The sequence below is a fragment of the Lepidothrix coronata genome, unplaced genomic scaffold (assembly GCF_001604755.1).
Source record: "Lepidothrix coronata isolate B3197 unplaced genomic scaffold, Lepidothrix_coronata-1.0 Scaffold1, whole genome shotgun sequence".
Taxonomy (NCBI): domain Eukaryota; kingdom Metazoa; phylum Chordata; class Aves; order Passeriformes; family Pipridae; genus Lepidothrix; species Lepidothrix coronata.
Genome location: NW_016690181.1, coordinates 13,824,455 through 13,844,633, shown reverse-complemented (window position 1 = coordinate 13,844,633; position 20,179 = coordinate 13,824,455). Strand labels below are relative to the sequence as shown.

The window sequence follows — 20,179 nt, the reverse complement described above, 5'->3', positions numbered from 1 at the left end:
CTCCCAGTGACCCAGGAGAAAGAAAGAAAATGGAACCCCAGTGGATTTTCCCTGCATTTGTTCATTTTCTTCACAGTAACAGCTCAGAAGCAAACCTGTTCCATTACCAATTTTAGATGTCAGCTCCTTGCGTTATATAACCATTTTTTTGAAAAAGAGGTAAATAATTGAATCAAGGAGGCAAGTAAAAGGACAAATAGGAGCAGTATCCCCCATTGCAAAGCCTCTGTTGATAGCTATTGGAAATAACCTGGTTTGTTTTACCAGCCTGGTGATGTCAGGTTCACTCAGCTCACACCTCGTCGGCTCTGACTGAGGGGCTTCGCTCACTGCGGGGCTGACGGGGAGCAAAGCAGAGCCCCTCGCTGCTTCTGCTTGCCTTCACATGAAGGATCTTCGGGAAATTGTGTAACGATACAGCAGACTGGTCCTTGCCCCAGGTGTAGCAGGTTCTTCCTTTCTCACTGACTTTGGCAGAGCACATGAATTTCATCGTCATCTCCGACAAAATGAACAGCAAGCATTATAAAGGGGGAAAAAAGATATTTAATTTTGAGGGGGAAATAAAGGGAACTCCTGTCAGCAAGAGATTCTGCTCTAGGAAAAAAAAGGCAAATTCCTCAGTGAAAAATAAAACGGAGATGCTGCAGCTTTTGTAACTCCCAGTAGCAGCCAAAATAAGGGTAGTGGAAAAGAACAGAGATTTTCAAAGCAAGCAAAGCCACATTAATACATCCATACCTTTTAATGCCAATATAATAAACTGTGAAGATACTTCACTTACAAATAAGGATTGTATTTTATTCTTTTGCATTCAACTTAGTTTCAGTGAAAGGTGGTTATAATAGGTCAGTTGTAACAACACATAGTCTTACAGAAAAAGAAATCACCATTACAGTTACAAAAAATATGAACTAAAAAAGTAGTGACAGAAAATTAAGAAAGCAGAGTGACATGGATATGGAGAAGAGTAGAAAAGAACTTTCCAGCATCTCAGGTTTCATGGTTTAGTCTGCCAGAAAGGACAGGTTTGCAATATGAGTATCAACAGCAGCAACCATCCCCTTGCACTGCCAAGGGAGCAGATGAAGCATTCTAACAAGGGAGCAGATGAAGCATTCTAACAATCATTGCTTTTTTCCACACATTCCAAATCTATTTGGTTTTATGGTGCTTTATCCCACCAGGAAAAAGTTACTATGAGGGATAAAGATGCCAAATGTACATAAAAGGTGAGTCAAAAGAATCCTTTGAATGAAAATATTATATAGGTCTATTAAAACTAATTTAAATAAGGCCTTCCAATCTGCTTTCTGCCTCAGTTTTCCAGGTGTTCTCATGCCACAGGTCACATCCAGCTCTGTCCAAGAGGACTGAGTTCCTGCTACTTTAATTCAATGCTTCAGATACCCACTTCAGTTCAGAGTTCTGCACAAAGCATTGACAAGTACTTCTCCTTTTTCCCCAAAGGAAGATGTTACAGAGTTAACCAGATCTTTGATCTGAAAGAAAGCTGCTCACCTGCTTGTAGATAAATATCCATCTGCTCTGAATCAACTGGCCCAGAGAGGTCTGGCTTGCCAGTCGGTGTCAAAGCACAGCTAGGAGAGGGAATCAAAAGAAGAACAAACACAAAACCCAAACACCTCCCCAAGCCTCCTTGAACCCCCCAAAAAACTCCAACCCCACCAAAAACGCAGATGCACGATGGTCACGAAGCACAGGCCAAGGGAGGTCCCTGCTGGCAGGATGATGAAATGCACATGCACCATTTCCAAACATGTCATCCACCTGCTCCCACAAATAGTTCCTGCTCCCACAAATAGTTCCTTCTCCATCTGAACCCCAAAACTTGGCACAGTTACCTTGCATTCACCTTGGCATCAGCCTTTTGCTCCCAAGGGCAGTGCTGCCCCACTCATGCATCACCCACCGCACAAGTGCTGCTGCTTGGTGGGGCAGAGGGGGAATCCAGTCTCCGTGTAGCCATGTTTATCAAGGATAAAAACTCCCAGCATACTTGAATTATCTTTCTGCTGGAGTAAGGCTGACCATACCTACAGCTTCTTCTACTGCAGACAAGCAGGAAGATGGGACCCACGTGGTTTCCCACATGATATCGGTCATTTTTTCTACTCGAGGGGCATCAGATATCAATAATTATATTGCGGAAATTAGTGATACCACATTTAAGAATTCATCAGCAAACACTGGATCTTAGTGTATTGAAAAGGAACAAAATAAAACAACAGATCTTGTCTCAGCTTTTTTGTATATTACATTTACACAGCTGCTGCAAAATTTCAACGGCAATGAATTTCACAAGACGGAAACCAGAAATAATTCTTCACTATGCTGGACCATCGTAAAGACACTTATAATACACCTGGGGATAAACTAAGCTCAAAAAAATGTTAACTACTGGATGAGACACATATTAACCTCCAGATATAAAAGTGACTATGCAAAGAAAGCAATAGAGAGTTAAAATAAATATCCAGTGAAGGCCAACACAGACATTATGAAGAGGTTCAATTTTCCCCTTACAATTGACACACTTGAGAGTAATAGACATTTCCAGTGGCTCAAAAACCAAATATAATTGACACTAGAATGAAGGAAAGCGTACAGGGGAGGTTTTAAAAAAAGAAACTTTATTACAAATCTGTAGGTTTAAGAAAATATCCAAAAACTGTCAAAGTAGTATGAAAAATGCTGTCATCCATTTCACAGCCACCAGTTCGCTCCAACAAACACAGCATACAAAAACTGATAGAAACCATGGCAATTTTTTTTGGTGACACAAGTCAGATATTTGTAATTTCAAATCCTCTGCTGACAGCTGAGATGCTGCTGGCAGACCAGGGGAATGATTAAATTGCACTGGTTTTGAAAACTGGAAGTTGGGATGAACAGGTTATATACATACACACATACTGTATTGTACCATGTGTCCAGGTAACTCAGGGCAAACAAAACATGGCCCAGCACAATACCTAAAGTCTGTAAAAACCTGGAGAGACAGGGAATGTGTGTATATGGCATTAAGTTATTCTCTGTGCTCTGGTTCCCATTTTCTTTAACATCTCAAACCTAATAAAGACCAATTGTTTTCCACTCTCATTTACAGAAACACTGAAGCTGATGTGCTGCTGTACTGTCTTTTCAGACTCAAAACATTTTAGCTGCACTGGAGGCAGGCATAGGCTCTAAAAATGCAATGCAGTTAAAACATCATGTAATTAAAAGTGGGATTTCTAGAAGATTGTAGACTCAATTTCCTGCAAGTAACCTAACACCTTAAGCTCCCCTAAAAAACATGGCATTTCTTGTGTCATTCAGAGATAATTTATACAATAAATGAATGAGGAAAGAACCAATATATGTTACATTCCTAAACTGAAGCACAGACTGCAGTAAAAAAGCAGAAAGTCTGCAAGTATGCCAGGGATTAAATCCAAAACTGCCCTAAAACTCTTAACTCTTAACTGACTGCAACGGCTGGAAGCTGCAGCACAGACCATTGGTAACAATATTCTCAAATCCTTTGAACTGCACAGGACTGAGACACAACAGCTCAGAGCTGCAGTGTAGAAGAGGCTTCAGTGGAAGCAGTGTGAAGATTTTAAAGGAGCAGGATGAAACACTTCAGTTACAATACCTGCTCAAGGTACAGATATGACCTAAAAAAAAACCCCAAAAAACTCTGTATAACTTAACTCTGTTTTTATCAGGTCCTCAAAGGAGATTTGCTACTGAACAACCCTCCTTTTGCCAACAGCAACTTGAAAGAAACTAGGACCATGGTAAAAAACGACTAGGTGCATTTCATTCATTTTGCTGTTTCAACTTAAAAGTTGAAAAGCACAGAACTGAGAGTTACTCAAAGAAAACTACTCTGCAGGAGAGCAATTAGAAATCAACAGTCTCTCATTACCAGAGCAAACAGGATGGAAGATGCAGGACTGAATTTACAGCAATTTCCTTCCCCATGCAGGCCAGATTAACCCTACGTTGATCAGAGCTACCTACAACATTTCTTAAAAGCCACTTGCTGATAAAGAGGTTGCCTCATTCTCCTGCATTTACTGAAAACTTGATTTATGAAACGCTGTAATGAAACAGTCAAAAAATCTTCATTCCAAAGAAGGAAAATATTCCATGTACATTCTTAGGTGTGAACCTTCAGGCTTGGGAAACGTTTTTCTAGATTGTCAGCAAGTGTCTGGTCAGCCTCACGCAGGACTTCAAGGAAACTCTCCACCTGGAAATAAAAAACACACACAGAAAGAAAAAACCCCAATTTGCATGGAACACAGAATTCTTATATTGGTACAGCAGGTCTTTCCATTTCTGTACCTTCCCAGCAAGAGAGCAGCCAGCAGCAGCCACTGCAATGAATAATGGAAAATGCTCCACAGTAGCTACCTTCCTCCTACACCACACATTTTCAGTCAGTCTAAATCTTGAAACATTACCACCTTCCTCAAGCTCTTGCTTTCTTGTTTAAAAGTACACAAAGAAAAGCTCCCTAAAAAAAATATTTGGAATAATTCTTCTACGAAAATGTACAGGACACATTTTCAGCTAGCATAAATTTTCAGACATCCATTCACATCAGCACAGTTTGACCCTTGCATCAGCTGATGGTCTTGGCAAAGCTTTGGCTAAAGGAAGGCAGAAGAGACAGAGGGGCAGGACTGTCTGGAATAGGAATGGTGTGGCACCTGTGCCTGAGCAATTCTGCCCTGCTTGTACATGGGATTTGGAAAGGTCTTGCCACCCAAGCAGTATTTTTTCAGCTCTGCCACAGACCTTGTCATATACTCACCGATGCAAAATACAGAGGTAAGAGGTTCTGAAATGCACAGGAACACGTCTGTTCATTCAAATGTCCCTGGTGCAGTCCTTCTAATGTATTTTCCTGCAAAATAAAGTGAGAACGAGCTTGTCATCAGCAGTTGTTGGAAGAACAAACTCAGAACTGTGCACAGTACGTGCTTCATTCTTAAAAATGGGTAAAACAACCAGAACTTACAGCTCTCAAAGAAAGCCAGACATAGCTGACACAAAAAGGTGTGAAAGCTCACACATCACAAGTCTCAACCTGAATGCTTCCATAATAAAAAGTGTCCAGCTCAGAAGGAGAGTTTGATAGTATTTCCTTCTCTTAAAATAAATTGACTTTCATTCAAAACAAATGGCAACATACACCTAGAAAATTTATCATACAGAATCCTGGCCCTGAAAACCTGTGTCCCTGCCATCTCACAAACTTGTTGCTACTTATATTCTGACTGATTCTCTAAGAAATTCCCAGTATGCAAGTGCACTTGCACAGAAAAATGCCCACATTAACATCTTTTTTCTTACCTAACCTGCAGAAATCCCTCTGAAAATTTTGTTTATTCTTACCTTGGTTAGTTCTTGAAGCATATTGGAAAGTAATTCACAGCAAATATCCTTCAAAATTTTTAAATGGAAATCCTCCTCATTTATTTCAGTCCTTCCAGTCTCTTCTTGCTTGGACTCCTTGGAGTTATCAACAGCTCTCTTCCCACACCCCTCCATGTATTGTAAGATACGAATCAAGCTCCCAATCAGAGGCATATCTTAATATAAAGTAACAAGAAAATTGAATTTAAACACTGAAAATTCTTCCCCATCCTTTCAAGGCATTAGAATTTTCAAACACACCACCAGATTTTACACAAAAGCTATAGGAATGTATATTCTGACAGTGCTGTGTTTTGTTACTCAAAGATCATTCTAAAGAAGCAAGGGGAAATGCAGTAAAAAACCCCAACCATTTTTCCTGCAAGCTAATCTGTATCTATAAAAACTATAAGCCAGTGGTAAGGAGTACAAGAAGGAAAAGGTCTTTAGTAGTAAACCAGTGAGGGTAGTATGTTCAATTTACATCCAGATCATCCTATCTGACAAGCCAAACACACAATGTCTTTCTGCTGCAAATGACCCTGACTCACATTCCCAAGATAGGCTTTTAATTCTAAAGACTTATCCATGAATTGAAAAGTAACAAGGGATAGATGGATTTAAGTAAGTGCAGAATATCCCCCTACTAAAAACAAAAAACAAACAAACAAACAAACAAAAATTACTTTTAAGTCCTCATATTTTAGCAAAGATGAATTCTGTAATTTTCATTAAGTTACCAAACAGAGAAGACTGAGCAGAATTTGTAGATTCTGGCACTGTAACTCTTCAGAGACATCCAGTAACTGAACTTTGGGCTAGGTGTGATTTTGAGTCACTAGTAGAGTCTAACTGTATTCAAGTATGTCAATGAATTGAACCACCTTTCACCCCACATAAAGTCAATTGTGAACATAACTTTAAATGAAGGAAAAAAGAAAAAAGAACAGAAAAAAGCACAACTTGCTTTTCCTCATCCTGGTGTATTCTTGCTCTGTCTGTGAAGCAAACATTGCAGACAGCACGGACAAAATAGAGGCCAATACAGTCTTCTGCTCCTGCACAATGATCGGTGGATCATCTGGCTGGCAAAGTTCCTGGCAAACGAGGTCATAAAGCAAACTCCAAGTCTCTTTTCCTCCATCAGGAGCCTGCACTTGATAAAGAAAGAAAGAGAACCCACCAACCCAACAAATTTAATCTAGGTAGGTGAATTACAACTCTCCCCATTAAATATCCAATGATCCGGAAGTTCTGGCCACTCTGGGTCCCATCACACATAGCAATTCAAGCGTCTTACCAATAGCCTGGATCCCCTCATCCACTGTAGTCAGGAGCTGCAGGATATGCATATAAACATCAAGTCCTTCTGGGTTATCTGATCTACACAGAACAAGCAAAAAGCAAAGACATGTTAAAGAGCCAATTACTGACTTTATATCTTGTGTGTTTTGGACACAGAGAAGCCTGTCAGGAGTCACTGCCATTCTCTTTGCTAACAAACTAGTTGACTCATTTCAAATTATAAGTACAGGAAAATGTATTCTAGTGATCCATCAAACTGTGCTGCTCCCACTAAAATCAAGATGTTCAGACACAAGGTTATAATGAACCTCCCCAGCCATGAAACTGAGAAGAAATCTCACATACCGGACTTGTTTGGCTGCTTCAAGTATACAAGGCACAATCTTAAAATCTGGAAGTTCTTCAGGGGAATCATCTACAGATGGTCCCACAGACTGGCAAGTGCCGTTTTTAATCCAGTTTAACATCAGCTCTTCATCGAGATCGAAGAGTTTGTCCACCACTTCACCCACTTTTACCAACAAGTCAACTGCACAAGAGAGAATGTAAAAATTTCAACAAGACTAAAAATGAAGGGCAAAAATCAGCTCACAAAACATTAATATACATGTGAATTCAGAGTAAATTCAGTACTGAAATATATTAATTTTCTTCACGACCTACTATGGGTCGCTATGTTTAATTCCTTTATGTGGCACAAACCAAGTGAAGAGTTTGATAAACAGGAATTGTTGGAAAGCCCACTGATGTCTCCAACCTTGTCTTGCCATATGCAAAGCAAGAACTTTATTCTGCAAAGAGAGTTCACATTCCTGAAAAGTCCTAACTTCTGCTTCTGAAGAAAAACTTTCCAAGATTTGTCCCTAGCTATGCAGTTTGATGCCAGTCTTCCACCTGCCAATCTGCATTTTACCTAGGTAGATCTGTGATTTCAGCTGGATGAGCAGGATTTCGGAGCACTGTCATTAATAATAATAATAATAATAAAAAACCTGAAAAAGCTAAATTATTAGGACTCCTTGACAAATCATAACTGCTGTTACAAATGAGTTGGATATGAAACATAAATGCTATTCAAAGTATTTCCATTTTTAGGAGTTTGGTGTGGTTTTTAATAAATTAGTTCTAAGACAGATTTGCACACTACTGACTGTATACCCAAAGCCTGTACAGTATTCAGCTGCCACTCAGAGCAACTGAATCACTCCTCCAGTCACCATTCCACAAGTATGGCAGTTTTAAAAACAGTAAATACATATAACTGATTTGAAAAAAAACTAATTAAATGAGGTCTTGTTTTAAGGTTCAAAAATTACACATGTATATCCCTGAACAAAGACCATGCCCTTTCCTTTCTTGTGGAAAATAACAATTTCTTCTGTTACACTTATTTTGATTCCCCGCAGAGCTTTCTTCTTCCTCTGTGCCTGCTTTTTTGATTGGTTTTATATATATTTATAAACCTGCAAGGGCAGGATGAGTTTGTTTTGGTGTCCTTTAAATTTATGAGGTTCCCTTTATTTTCAAGAAATTCTCCCAACTGAAAATACTTGTCTTTGAAACTGCAAACTTCAGTTCTTATTTTTTCTTCTGCAAAAACCCACTAATTCCCAACTTGTTTTGGCAACTTACCATTTGTAGAGCTGGACATGATAAAGCAAACACAGTCATACACGGAAGGGTTTTCTCGGATTCTCTCAACCCAGACATTGGCCACCTCAGGCTGGGACAGGCAAGTTAACAACAGCCTAGACAAGAATCCCTCATTTAATAAATTAGAAGCCAATTCAGTTCATTTCAGCTGTACAAGTGTAAATCCAAAATAAAGAGAATGTTGTGATAGAAACAGGAATCTACCTCACAGGAACTGATTCCAGGACAATGCAGAAACAATAAAAGATGAGGGGATGAGAGGATAATAAAACAGTGAGCCCATCTGTCAGTTTTCTTTCCAGGCCTCAGAACACAGCAGAACCACACTAACAATGCATTAATTTCTGAGATGTCCTACCTGCTTGTTTCCAGAAGAGTCGGGGAATCTGAATCACACAAACGCTGCAATAGCACTTGGCTTTAAGAGAAAATGCAAGGAAAAAAAGTTAACAAAATCTATCCTTGTTTAAAAAAACAGGTATAAAAAGGTAATTTCATAGGTGCAGCCATGTTCTGAGATTAAAACCAGCTTTTTCTAACTACTCATGCATTTTAAGTGTTTCAAGATTGCCAAACTTAAAAATCCAACATTCAAGAATTTCACTGGTGATTAAAAAAAGAAATAAAACAGTGGTCTGTATTCTTTTTTCCTTCACTGAACACTTCCCACACAAAAAAGGTCAGCCAAAATGGTGTGAATGAAGATGAGGCATGGCAGGCAAACTTAGATCCTTTTATAACATGTACTTCATGACTGTGAGTCCAGAAAAGCAGTACTCGTGCATGTATGAAGCACATATACACTTACCCAAGATTCTCATCTTTACTAATGGACATGCATATGTCCTGGAAACAGGCCATATTTCCTAATATTCCCACGCAGATTTCCTGAAAAGTCAAAACACAGTATAATGAGGCAACTGCAATGTAGTCCAGGATTTCACTTCCAGAGCAGTACAACAAAAGTAAGGGAGGTTCAAAGAGGGTGGGAGCACCGGTTGGATAACATGTTTCAGAAAGGGAAAAAGCTGCTGCATGACAGCAACTGCAGCTGAAGGGAGAAGTGAGAATATGGGAGAGAAACAGCCCTGCAGGCACCAAGGTCAGTGCAGAAGGAGGGGCAAGAGGTGCTCCAGGTGCCGGAGCTGAGGTTCCCCTGCAGCCCGTGGTGCAGATCATGGTGAGGCAGCTGTGCCCCTGCAGCCCATGGAGGTCTGTGGGGAATGCAGAGATCCACCTGCAGCCTGTGGAGGACCCCACATTGGAGCAGGTGGATGCCTGAAGGAAGGCTGTGAGCCCATAGGAAGCCTGTGCTGGAGCAGGATCCTGACAGGACCCGTGGACCCATGGAGAAAAGAGCCCAGGCTGGAGCAGGTTTGCTGGCGGGACTTGTGACCCTGCGGGGGACCCACACTGGAGCACTCTGGAAAGAACTGTAACTGTGGGAATGACTAATGTTGGAGAAGTTCATGGAGAACTGTCTCCTATGGGACGGACTCCATGCTGGAGCAGGGGAAGAAAATGAGGAGTCTTCCCCCTAAAGAGGAAGGAGCAGCAGACACAACGTGTGATGAACTGACCACAACTCCCATTCCCTATTTCCCTGTGCTACTCAGGGGAAGAGGGAGAGAATCAGGAACGAAGTCGAGCCTTGGGAGAAGGGAGGGGTAGGGGAAAGGTGTTTTTGAAATTTGATTTTATTTCTCATTATCCTGCTCTGATTTGATTAGTAATAAAATAAACTATTTCCTCAAATTGAATCTGTTTTGCCTGTGAGAGTAACTGGTGAGTGATCTCTCCCAGTCTTATCACAACCCATGAGCCTTTTGTTATATTTTCTCTTCCCTGTCCAGTTAAGGAGGGGGAGTGACAGAGCAGCTTTAGTGGGCACCTGATGTCCAGCCAGGGTCATCCTGCCACACTTTTGCAGGTCTGACTAAACAAGTCCATGACCATTTTTGTTCAGTAATCATAAAACAAGTAATGAGAAAAAAGGCCAGGCTACTGGTTTTTATAACAGGTCTTGTAACTAGGATTGATTAACTCAGTCCCTCATCAGTTTACATGGGTGAGGATTTGTGAGCAGACTTGTTTCAGCTTCAACATCACTGAAATACTTATTGATTACATTACTGATACCACATTAAAAACACTGCAAAAAAGCATTCTAAAATTTGATTTTGCATTTTCTCATGCTTCCCCTAATACATTCAAACATGCAGTGGAAGGAGAAGGAAGATAAGAGTAAATGCATGTACAGAACTACCTACTATTGTTATTAACGCACGACAGCTTTTTGACAGCCCATACTTACAGTAAGGCGAGGGCATTTTGATTTGGCAAAAACTCCCATGAATATATCGGGGGCGTTGAACTCCTGAAGGAATAAAGCAACATCCTGTGGAGAAAGTGAATGGAGAAGTAAATGGACTTCTACAATTTTCAAGAGCAAAATCAAACCCTTTCTCACGGCACAAGGACTGGATCAAAGAGATGACAAACTCGCTACAAAAATTTTGTTATTTGCTAACAGTGAATACCAATAATCCTTGCTTTTCAATGAGACAAGATCAGGAACTCAAACCCTTCTGGTGATTCGGGATGCCAATGAGACCAAAAGTCACATTGGCAAGGAAAGGTTCTTTTGTTCCTTGTCCCAACAGAGGGTCAGAGACACTAAGTAAGAATCCAGTAAACACCATGTTTTAAGACAAGATATCACCCCAACTTATAAAAAGAAATAAGTGAAGGAGTTGCCATTAGCACCTGATCAGACTATACAAAAGAAATTTCCTTCTCATTTTACCACATTAAAACACAAGATGAGTTCTTTATTTGGGAGTAAAGGATACATATTCCATGTTTATTTAAAAAATCTCAACAAGCCAGCAAACAAAATAATTTTATATATTTTTATATATATATATATATATTAAAAACTTGAGAATTTCTTCCAGCATTTGAGAATGTTGAGAAAAATACCAAAAAGCTGTGTTACGTTGCCACTGCAAGTCTGTAGCCAAACTTTGAAAGGCTGTTTATCTATCACAGAAAACTATGCTTTACCAGTAGGGCGCACTACAATTGCTAGAGGGAAATAAGCCTATTTCGAGAGCTGACCGAGCTCGGATGACTCTGTGCCTTCTGCCACGTCCAGGAGGATTCTGCGGGGCAGAACATCGCTCCTACCTCGTCCATCGACATGTCCCACACCTTGCAGATGTCATTCTCCATCTCCTCGTCCAGCTCCGTCCGGGCTCCCTCGGGGCTGGCGGCAGGATCCGGCTCCGCGGGGGCGATGACCTGGGACACGTCGGGGTGTGGGGGTGAGGGCTACACGACCCGGGTTAACCCCCCGCACCGCTCGGAAGCCGCTGTGTCCCCAGGTGTCCCCGGGTGTCCCCCGGGTGTGTCTCCGGGTGTGACCCCGGGTGTCCCCCCGGCCCCGGCAACGATCGCGCCGCACCCGCCCGGCGCTGACCGACACCGGCCCGCCGGCCCCCTCCCTCCCGGCGCCGCCGCACCTCGATGAGGCGGGTGAGGACGCTGAAGAGCCAGTGCTTGCTGTACACCGTGTTCCCCACCGCGTCCCCCTCCTCCTCCTCCGCATCGCTGCACGGCGGTGACGGGTTGCGGTCCATGGCGGCCCCACAGCCGCGCGGGCACGGCGAGGCGGCGGCGCGGCCGGAGCGGCACCCGCGGCCCCACAGCGCCCCCTGGGCACCGGCGGCCGCTGCGCCCCAGCGGCCGTGCCGGGATGGCGCCGGGATCGCACCGGCACCGTTCCGGGATCCGCCCGCCCAAGGCCCCCACCCCTTAGGAGCCCCCGTGATGCCCCGACGCCGTCCCGCTGCCCCCGCCCCAGCGCCGCCCCCAGTCCCGCGGCCCAGGAGGACGGATGCTCGCAGACGAGGGGACAGTTTTCAGGAGGATTTCTTTATTCGGCTGTACAAAAGCTAAGAAAGACTTTATATCACCAGCGCGCTTGTAGCAAATGTGGGTAGAGCCCTTCCCAAATCTTCGTTCGCGAAGCCTAGCCATGATGATGATGATGACGATGATGTACAAAGGCAAAGGGAGGTGTTAGAGCAGCAGGGGGACAGCCCTAGTACTTGCTGGGCAGCCCCTTGGGGCGGTAGCGGTTCGGGTTCCCGCCGCTCCGCCCCCACCTGTTCGCCTCCTGGTCCGCCCGGGTGTCCTCGGCGCCTCTGCCGCTCACGCTGCTCTGCCATCCCTCCCGGGCGTCACTGCGGGGAAGGAGGAAAGTCACCTGAACCGACCGCATGAGCTCAGCCTCGTGTGGATCTCTTCACTCACATAAAGCAAGCTTTTCCTCAGTGCTTCTCAAGGCAAGCACATACTGATCCTTGTCTGAGAGCCCGCATGGAACCCATAACCGTTATGTCGGGAAAGGAACCAGCAAGGAAAGAGTTTTTTATGACCAGAAATGCAGAGGAAGGAGTCTGCCTTCTCGGGAGTACAAGAAGAAAGGCCTCACACTCGTGTGGGAGGAGAGCCACCATTCCTATAGAGACAGGCTGTCCAGACAGGAACTGCATCCCCTCCCCTCTGCTGTCCTTCTAGGTGAAAAGCTGAGTACAAGTCAAAAAGGACTTCAACTGGAATGCCTGGATCCCTAGTAACTCGCTGTTAACAAGCCAAGCACACTCTCTTACCTGATCACTCTTGCTGCCCAGGCACCACCAGGTCCTCTCCGGGCAGCATCGTAATTCCCACGAGCATGGAAGTATTTGTCGGCACCTTTATAATTTGCCTCACGCATGTCCCGGTATGCTCTGTACATATCCCGTGTTCCTGAAGAAAGTGGAGAAACAGAAATGTTGTTGGCTTGAAAAAGTCACACCATAAATAGTTCAGTACCATTTCAGCCAGGAGTTGAAAGGCCCAAGGAGCTGAAAGGCCGAAGGAGCAGTAACACAGAGAGGCACATCTCCACATCAGTCTTTGCACAGGGCTTTGCCCACAGAAAGCACCTGTGGGGGCTGATCAAGGCCCTCTGCCAGCAGCAGAAACCAGCTGTGGATCTCCCAGCTCCAGGGGCTGCATCCATTGGTAACCCTTGGGGAGCGGGTTCCTAAGAGGAGGGTCTATGGTAAGAGCAGCTTACCTCCTGCTGCATCCCAGACAAATTTTCCAGCTCTGCGCAGTCCAAATCTGTCAGCACTTACACACAGAACAACGGAGAGCAACATGAGGCAGACGCAGAGCCTCATGGTTACTTGCCCAAGTCTGAGACAGAGCTGTGAGACAGAGAGATGAACAGTTCTGGAGCACCTTTGAGAGACTGCTGGCATGGCATCCACGACACCCACAGCTGTGCCAGGGCAGCTGCCCAGGGCCCCCTTCTACCCCTATGAGGAGTGGTATCCTCTGTGAGACCACAAGCTCAGCTAAGGACTCCACAACAGAGGCAGATGCACATGAGAAACTTGCATTCTAGCATTCTCTGCTGCTCTTGTCAGAGAAGCCCCACATGCTAAAGCATTAGTCCTGTTCCCAAGTACCAGCTCCAAACATTGCATATAGCTCACAAATTCAGAATGTCACTCACCACTGCAGAAAGGCAAAGCCAAAGGAAGTGGAGATGGTCTCGTGTGCTCTCAGACTCAAAGAGGGTATTTATAAGCAATTCCAATCCTTCAAAAGAGGAAACTGTAAAGGATACACCCATGGCTAGGAATTCCCCACTACTCCCCCACTTTAAACACAGAAATCATTATTGGAAACCTGCCCTTGTCCTTACTGAAAGTTCATAGCTCCTCTTACACAATTTTTTAGACAGTATGTGGTGCTTCTTCAGCTGTCCATGGGACTATTTGCTCCTCATAACTAGCAGACTGAGAAACTGCCTTGAAGACTGAAGTGTTCTGTGTGCTTGAATTGTTACACTTGACTTAAAGGTGACACTTTTTTTGGCCCTTGTGCTGGACAGAGCTTGGAAGGGAAGGTGCCTGGTTGTCTGCATGAAGCACAAGGTCAGGTCTGTGTCTGTGCACAAGCAACAGTCAGCCGCGTTACCAGAAGGGCTGCAGGAACTGCTAAGTGAAATTCTCATGCATGCTGGGATGACCACATGAATCCCAGAGTTGATGGAATGGAAAATGAGAAGTGTTGCTCTTAACTCCATTCCAAGCAAACCACATACACCTGCGTCCCTGCTGATAATGCTCTAAGGTAGCACAGACACACACACCATAAAGAGGCTCTGAATGGTTCATCCTGCCTTGGTTTGCTTTCACAGATCCTTCCCAAGGGACTTCCAGCCATCCTGCTGCAACAGCAGCTCAGTGGGGCTTAGGTGGGCTTAAACTAAGCAGAGTTTTTGATGCAGCAGTAAACATTTTACCTAAGGGGAAGTTCAGATCCATACAGCAACAACTCTGCTAGATTTTAAAATTCATATATTAACTGTCAGGCCCTGGTGACATGGTTCAGAGTTTGAGTACCCACTGTGCTTTCCCTGCTCAGGAGCCTGCTTGGTTAACTAGCAGAAAGCTCCAGGTTTGAGTGCAGTTGCACTGTAGAGAGAGGGTGCAGAAAGTCTCCCCTTTGTGTGGTCTCACACATGATTTAACAGGTCTAAGAGAGCATTTTACCTTCTCCTCAGAAGAGTTACAGGTAGTTGCCCCGTTCACAACTCTGTCACTTTAAACAATTTGCTGCTGGAGCTGCAGAGCAGAAGCATGAGGTGAAAGAGGTGCAATAAAGCTAATAAAGTGCTATCAGGCAACTTTCCTTGGGCTTCGCTGGACTTCAGCCAAGAGTTCAGCTTAAGAGGATACATTTTGCACAGACCGGCCTGGAGCGGTAGAACAGATACTCTATAGTACTCTGTATCTCTGAATGGAACAATGGGCAATGAGAACCTAAAGTTCGACCCAATGGACAAGTGAACCTTGCAAAAAGCAGGGAGCAGACACATAATTTTTGTCCCCTGCCATCCATGAGCCCAGTGCTTCCCTCTGTAACAACAGCTCAGTTACTGCAGGAACTATGTTTTGCTGCAACTCTGTTCACATCCTAGTCTCAACTTATGTTGCAACCTATGTTCTTACAGTACAGAGTTGCTCAAATTTCTTCTCTACTGGCTGCAAGTGGCCTTGTCACCTTTTCAGTTAAAAAAAAAAAAAAACAACTGGAAAATTACTCGGGTAAGCTGGGGTACAGGCATGTGCCATTTTGCTCTGGGACCTAGAACAGAGCGTTGCCTTCAAAACTGACTGACAGTATTTTTTCCTACAAGAGCTGAGGCGTTTTGGACTATAGAGGATATTTCTGAATCTTATGCCATGTTTCACATTCTCTCCAAACAAACATTTTCTGCAAAGAGCAAAACATAAGAATAATTCCCAGACGGTAGGTGCTGGAGGGGATCTTTAGAAGATCTGGTAGTGCATCCCCTGGACTCCTCTCCAGCAAGGACAGCAGTAGTGACAACAATGTGGGAGCTCCCTATGGTAACCAAGATAAAGCTCTAGCTTTGTGCTCCAGCAGGGAATAGCCTGAGCTCTGCTTTCCCGTATCCTCTTGGCCTGCACTCCAGGTCACAACCCCTAGCTCACAGAAACAAGCTGCAGCCAAAACTGCTGCTTGCGCAACAGAAACAGACAAAGCTGCCTCTGAGCATGGAGAAGGGGCTGAACGAAGTATTTCTTTCTGGCCCAGCAAGAAAACTCTGGCTGCGTGTGCACGCTGGGGAAACAACATACTGAAGGGTGCCCGGAAACTGTTTCCTGAGTTTGTACATTCTGATGTAATTAAGATAAAAAGCAATCCCCTACTGGTTGCCCTTTAATTCTAAATATCTATAAATGCAAGCTACATTCCACAAACATTCCACAATTTTGCAATCTGAGAAAGTCAGATTGAGAAATCAGATAAGGTGAATTCCCAGCTCAGGCACAATCATAGATGCAGTTATTCTGGGAAGGAACAGTACATTATTTTAGTTTACATGTGCAATGATGCACCTCAGGAGTTTTGCCATGCTCCTGTATAGAATATTTACTAGCATTGACCTCAGGTTTATAGACGTGTAGAACAACTGCAAATTGGCTCCTTTCAAGAAACAGATTGAAAATGCAGATATTTATCTGAAATAAAATTTATTTCTCCAGAGGTTTTGATGATGATTCTAATAGTGAAATAATGTTTGAGGAGGGTATGATGCTTTTTTTCTTTCAAAAAAAGAAAACAAACACCACCACCACCACAGTTTCTATTTAAAGCTGCTCCAGGCAAAGCCCCCTTTATTCACCTCTGCTTTTTAAGGCCTTCTTCCACCATCAGTGACCCACAAAAGCCAAGGATGGCTCAAGCTATCAGTGGTGTGGGCTCAGCTGTGTGACAGGAGCTGGTTTAGGGGCCACAGCTTTAGCATGAGAGCCTTGCTCTGTGCAGCTGCAACTTCTGAACAGAAGACCATTTTATTTCACAGTCCCTTCACCTTACCCCTCTGAGATGAAAACAAACTCATCCAGAATAGGAAAAAGTGATTTTCCAACTCTTCTTCGGAGAGTAAACTCTTACTCTTTATTGACAGCCGAGTTAGTTGAAATCATCAACACAAGCTCACTTTACACATGAAATTTGAACAAACACTTCCCATTATGTTACCTATATGACCACTCTGACACAAAAAAAGGCTCTGACCAGAAAGTATTGATTTATTGTAAAAAAACCAGAAAAGCCCAACCCATACTCAAAGTTAACCAAGTGTATAAAACCTCCACAGAAGTAAGCAAGAGACTGATGTGTACACAAAATACAAGGAGCAAATGGAACCATTACATATGGAGATAAGCCAGGTACATTCTCAGAAAGCCAGAAATTCCTCCAAGGAAGGCAACAGGAGCACTCAGCTACAGCTGTATGAACTGTGTTAAGTAAACAGGACAGGCACTGAGACAGCAGCACCTCACCTGGCAGGGAGGAGAACAGTCACCAACAGCATCTGGCAGGTGCCTGGCTTCCATTCCAAGTCTTACTGTAAGAGCATGGGGTGTTTCTGATGGCACAGATCCTTCTATTTCCAGTGTCAGAGTTTAAACTCCAAAAGACTTAAAGGTTTCTTTCTGAGAAATAGTTCTCAATTGGCTTTCCCACAAGCAACACTATTAATGGATGAAAACCTGACACTAATTGGCTCCCTGTAACTTTGTCTAGTGAAGTAACCTACCCTCCACACTGAAGTCTTTATTGACATCAAGATGAAATAATCAGACTGCATCTCTCAAAAAGCTGAAAGCTGTATTACTAACTCCTATTTTGGTGAAAAGCATTATAAAGATGCTTTATAAAGAAATACTTTCATAACAATATTATCAATTTTAATAAAATTTAGTTCCAATGAATGTATTAACTTTTTCCTTAAATGACATTTGTGAAAATCAAATACTGACCAGATGCCGTTTGCCCTCTGCTAAAAATGTGAGTCTGGCAGTGATGAGAGTCAAAACTAGAAGCCTAAAAAGAAACTTATTCAAAGATGCATTAAATGCAGAGTGCTGGTACAAGGCATAGTTCTGTAAATGAGATATAAAATCCAAGTAATTTTATTAATCTTCATATTCTACCAGGTATGTAAAAAGACTTCCTTCTTGACAGCATCCATCTAAAAATACTCATCTAAACCTTCAGCTTTTAAAAATATTAAAAGAAGACACGCGGTCCCTCTCACTTTCCAAAATGTCAGAATTAATTGTTGAATTACCAAAGTTGACCTGGACTTCAGTAAAACCTTTTGACACAGTTTCCCACAGTGTTCTCCTGGAAAAATTGGCTGCTCATGGTTTGGACAGGTGCACTGTTCATTGGACAAAAAAATGGCTGGATGGTTGGGCCCAGAGAGTGGCAGGAAATGGAGTTAAATCCAGCTGGTGGCCAGTCCCAAGTGGTGTTCCCCAGGGCTCAGTACTGGAGTCAGTCCTATTTAATGTCTTTATCAATGACCTGGACAAGGGGATCAAGGGTACCCTCAGTCAGTTTGCAGATAACAACAAGTTGGGTGGGAGTGTTGATCAGCTGGAGGGCAGGAAGGCTCTGCAAAGGGATCTGGACAGGCTGGATCGATGGGTTGAGGCCAACTGGATGAGGTTCATCAAGGCCAAGTGCTGGGTCCTGCCCTTGGGTCACAACAACCCCACATGGCACTACAGGCTGCATACAGAGCAGCCAGAAAGCTGCCTGGCAGCAACGGACCTGGGGATGCCGGTTGACACCCAGCTGAACATGCGCCAGCAGTGTGCCCAGGTGGCCAAAAAGGCCAATGGCATCGATGCCTTAAAATACATATTATATGGATTTTAGTATAGCTTTTTAGCACTTTTGGTATGGTTTGCTAGTGCCTTTGGCCTGTTAGTACCTTTGTGCAAGACTTCTAAAAATGTTGTTTAATATTTCTTGCCAAGAATTCCAATGGACAAAGATTGTAGCAAGGGAAAGAACATTTTATCTGTAGAAAATGTACTCAGAAAACAGATGTAACAAGCACATTGCTTGATATAAACGAGTCAAAGCTGTTCAGAAGCCTTGAAACTATTCCAGATGGCATGCTACTGTGCCAAAGACCAAGGAACAAGATGAGGAAGAGAAAGACAAGATGAAGATAAAGGGTCATCATCAGGAATGGTGTCTAAGGTAGGACGAGGGAGATCTGATGGGATGGATGGTTTTGGGAAGTGGGAGAAACAGATGTTGTAATGTTAGATATAATAGTATAAAACTATAGCACCTCTCTAACTCGGTGTGTGTACTGTGGAAACGATTCCTACACACCCAGGATGCTGTAAATAAAGACTGGCTTTGCTTTCTAATACTCAAAAAGGAGTGGCAGAGGGTTCTTTCCAGCCATTTAAGGCATCAGCATCCTGGAACATATCAGGAATAGTGTGGCCAGCAGGACTAGGGCACTGGTTGTCCCCCTGTACTCGGCCCTGGTGAGGCCACACCTCGAGCGCTGTGACCAGTTCTGGGCCCCTCACTACAAGAAAAACACTGAGGTGCTGGAGCAAGGCCAGAGAAGGGCAACAGAGCTGATGAAGGATTTGGAGCACAAGTCCTATAAGGAGCTGAGGGAAGTGGAGTTGTTCAGCCTGGAGAAAAGGAGGCTCAGAGAAGACCTCATCACTCTCTATGACTACCTGAAACGAAGCTGTAGCCAGGTGGGGGTAAGTTCCTTTTTCCCTAGTAAAAACTCACAGGACAAGAGGAAATGGCCTCAAATTGCACCAGAAGACATTTCGTTTGGATATCAGGAAACATTTCTGCACCAAAAGGGTTGTCAGGTACTGGAACAGACTGCCAGGTTGAATCATCATCCCTGTGGAGGCATTTAAAGGTTGTGTAGATGTGGCACTTACGGACATGGTTTAGTGGTGAACTTGGCAGTGTTAGGCTAACAGTTGGATCTTTAGGGTCTTTTCCAACTTAAATGACTCTGATTCTAATTCCACTGGCCTGAGGTTTGTTGGAATATCACAACTGATGTCTATAGTCATACTGCACAAACAGATATGGGGAATATAGAAATATTGTGCTTGTAGTTTAACAGTGAGCTCATTTAACAAGTTTTTCTGTTCATCAGCATTTTTAACCATTAATTGACTACTGAAAAGTATTTCCCTCCCATTTTAAGACTTGGTTCAATTAATGTATTTCAAATAGATCTGTCTGTATAATTTAAGAGGGAGAAAAAAAACAAAGGCTACCGTAACAAACACTTCTACAGCAACAGTAAAGGTCAATGCAATTTACAGGAAAGTTA

The 20,179-nt window shown here is 43.4% G+C and overlaps 2 protein-coding genes across 2 annotated transcripts; both read right to left on the bottom strand.

Moving 5' to 3' along the window:
* Positions 1-2,626: 2,626 nt before the first annotated feature.
* SAAL1 (serum amyloid A like 1) lies at positions 2,627-12,096 on the bottom strand. The gene is made up of 12 exons (XM_017809186.1): positions 11,919-12,096; positions 11,584-11,697; positions 10,709-10,792; positions 9,203-9,282; positions 8,753-8,812; positions 8,374-8,489; positions 7,087-7,270; positions 6,737-6,819; positions 6,404-6,592; positions 5,416-5,612; positions 4,832-4,924; positions 2,627-4,264 (listed from the first exon to the last, which is right to left on the bottom strand). The coding sequence occupies exons 1-12, from the start codon at positions 12,033-12,035 to the stop codon at positions 4,172-4,174; spliced, it is 1,410 nt and encodes a 469-aa protein (XP_017664675.1). The 5' UTR covers positions 12,036-12,096; the 3' UTR covers positions 2,627-4,171.
* A 215-nt stretch (positions 12,097-12,311) lies between these two features.
* LOC108494542 (serum amyloid A protein-like) lies at positions 12,312-19,379 on the bottom strand. The gene is made up of 4 exons (XM_017809200.1): positions 13,967-19,379; positions 13,523-13,655; positions 13,071-13,209; positions 12,312-12,641 (listed from the first exon to the last, which is right to left on the bottom strand). Exons 1-4 carry the CDS (start codon positions 14,084-14,086, stop codon positions 12,500-12,502), a joined length of 534 nt encoding a protein of 177 aa, XP_017664689.1. The 5' UTR covers positions 14,087-19,379; the 3' UTR covers positions 12,312-12,499.
* Between the last annotated feature and the right edge of the window lie 800 nt (positions 19,380-20,179).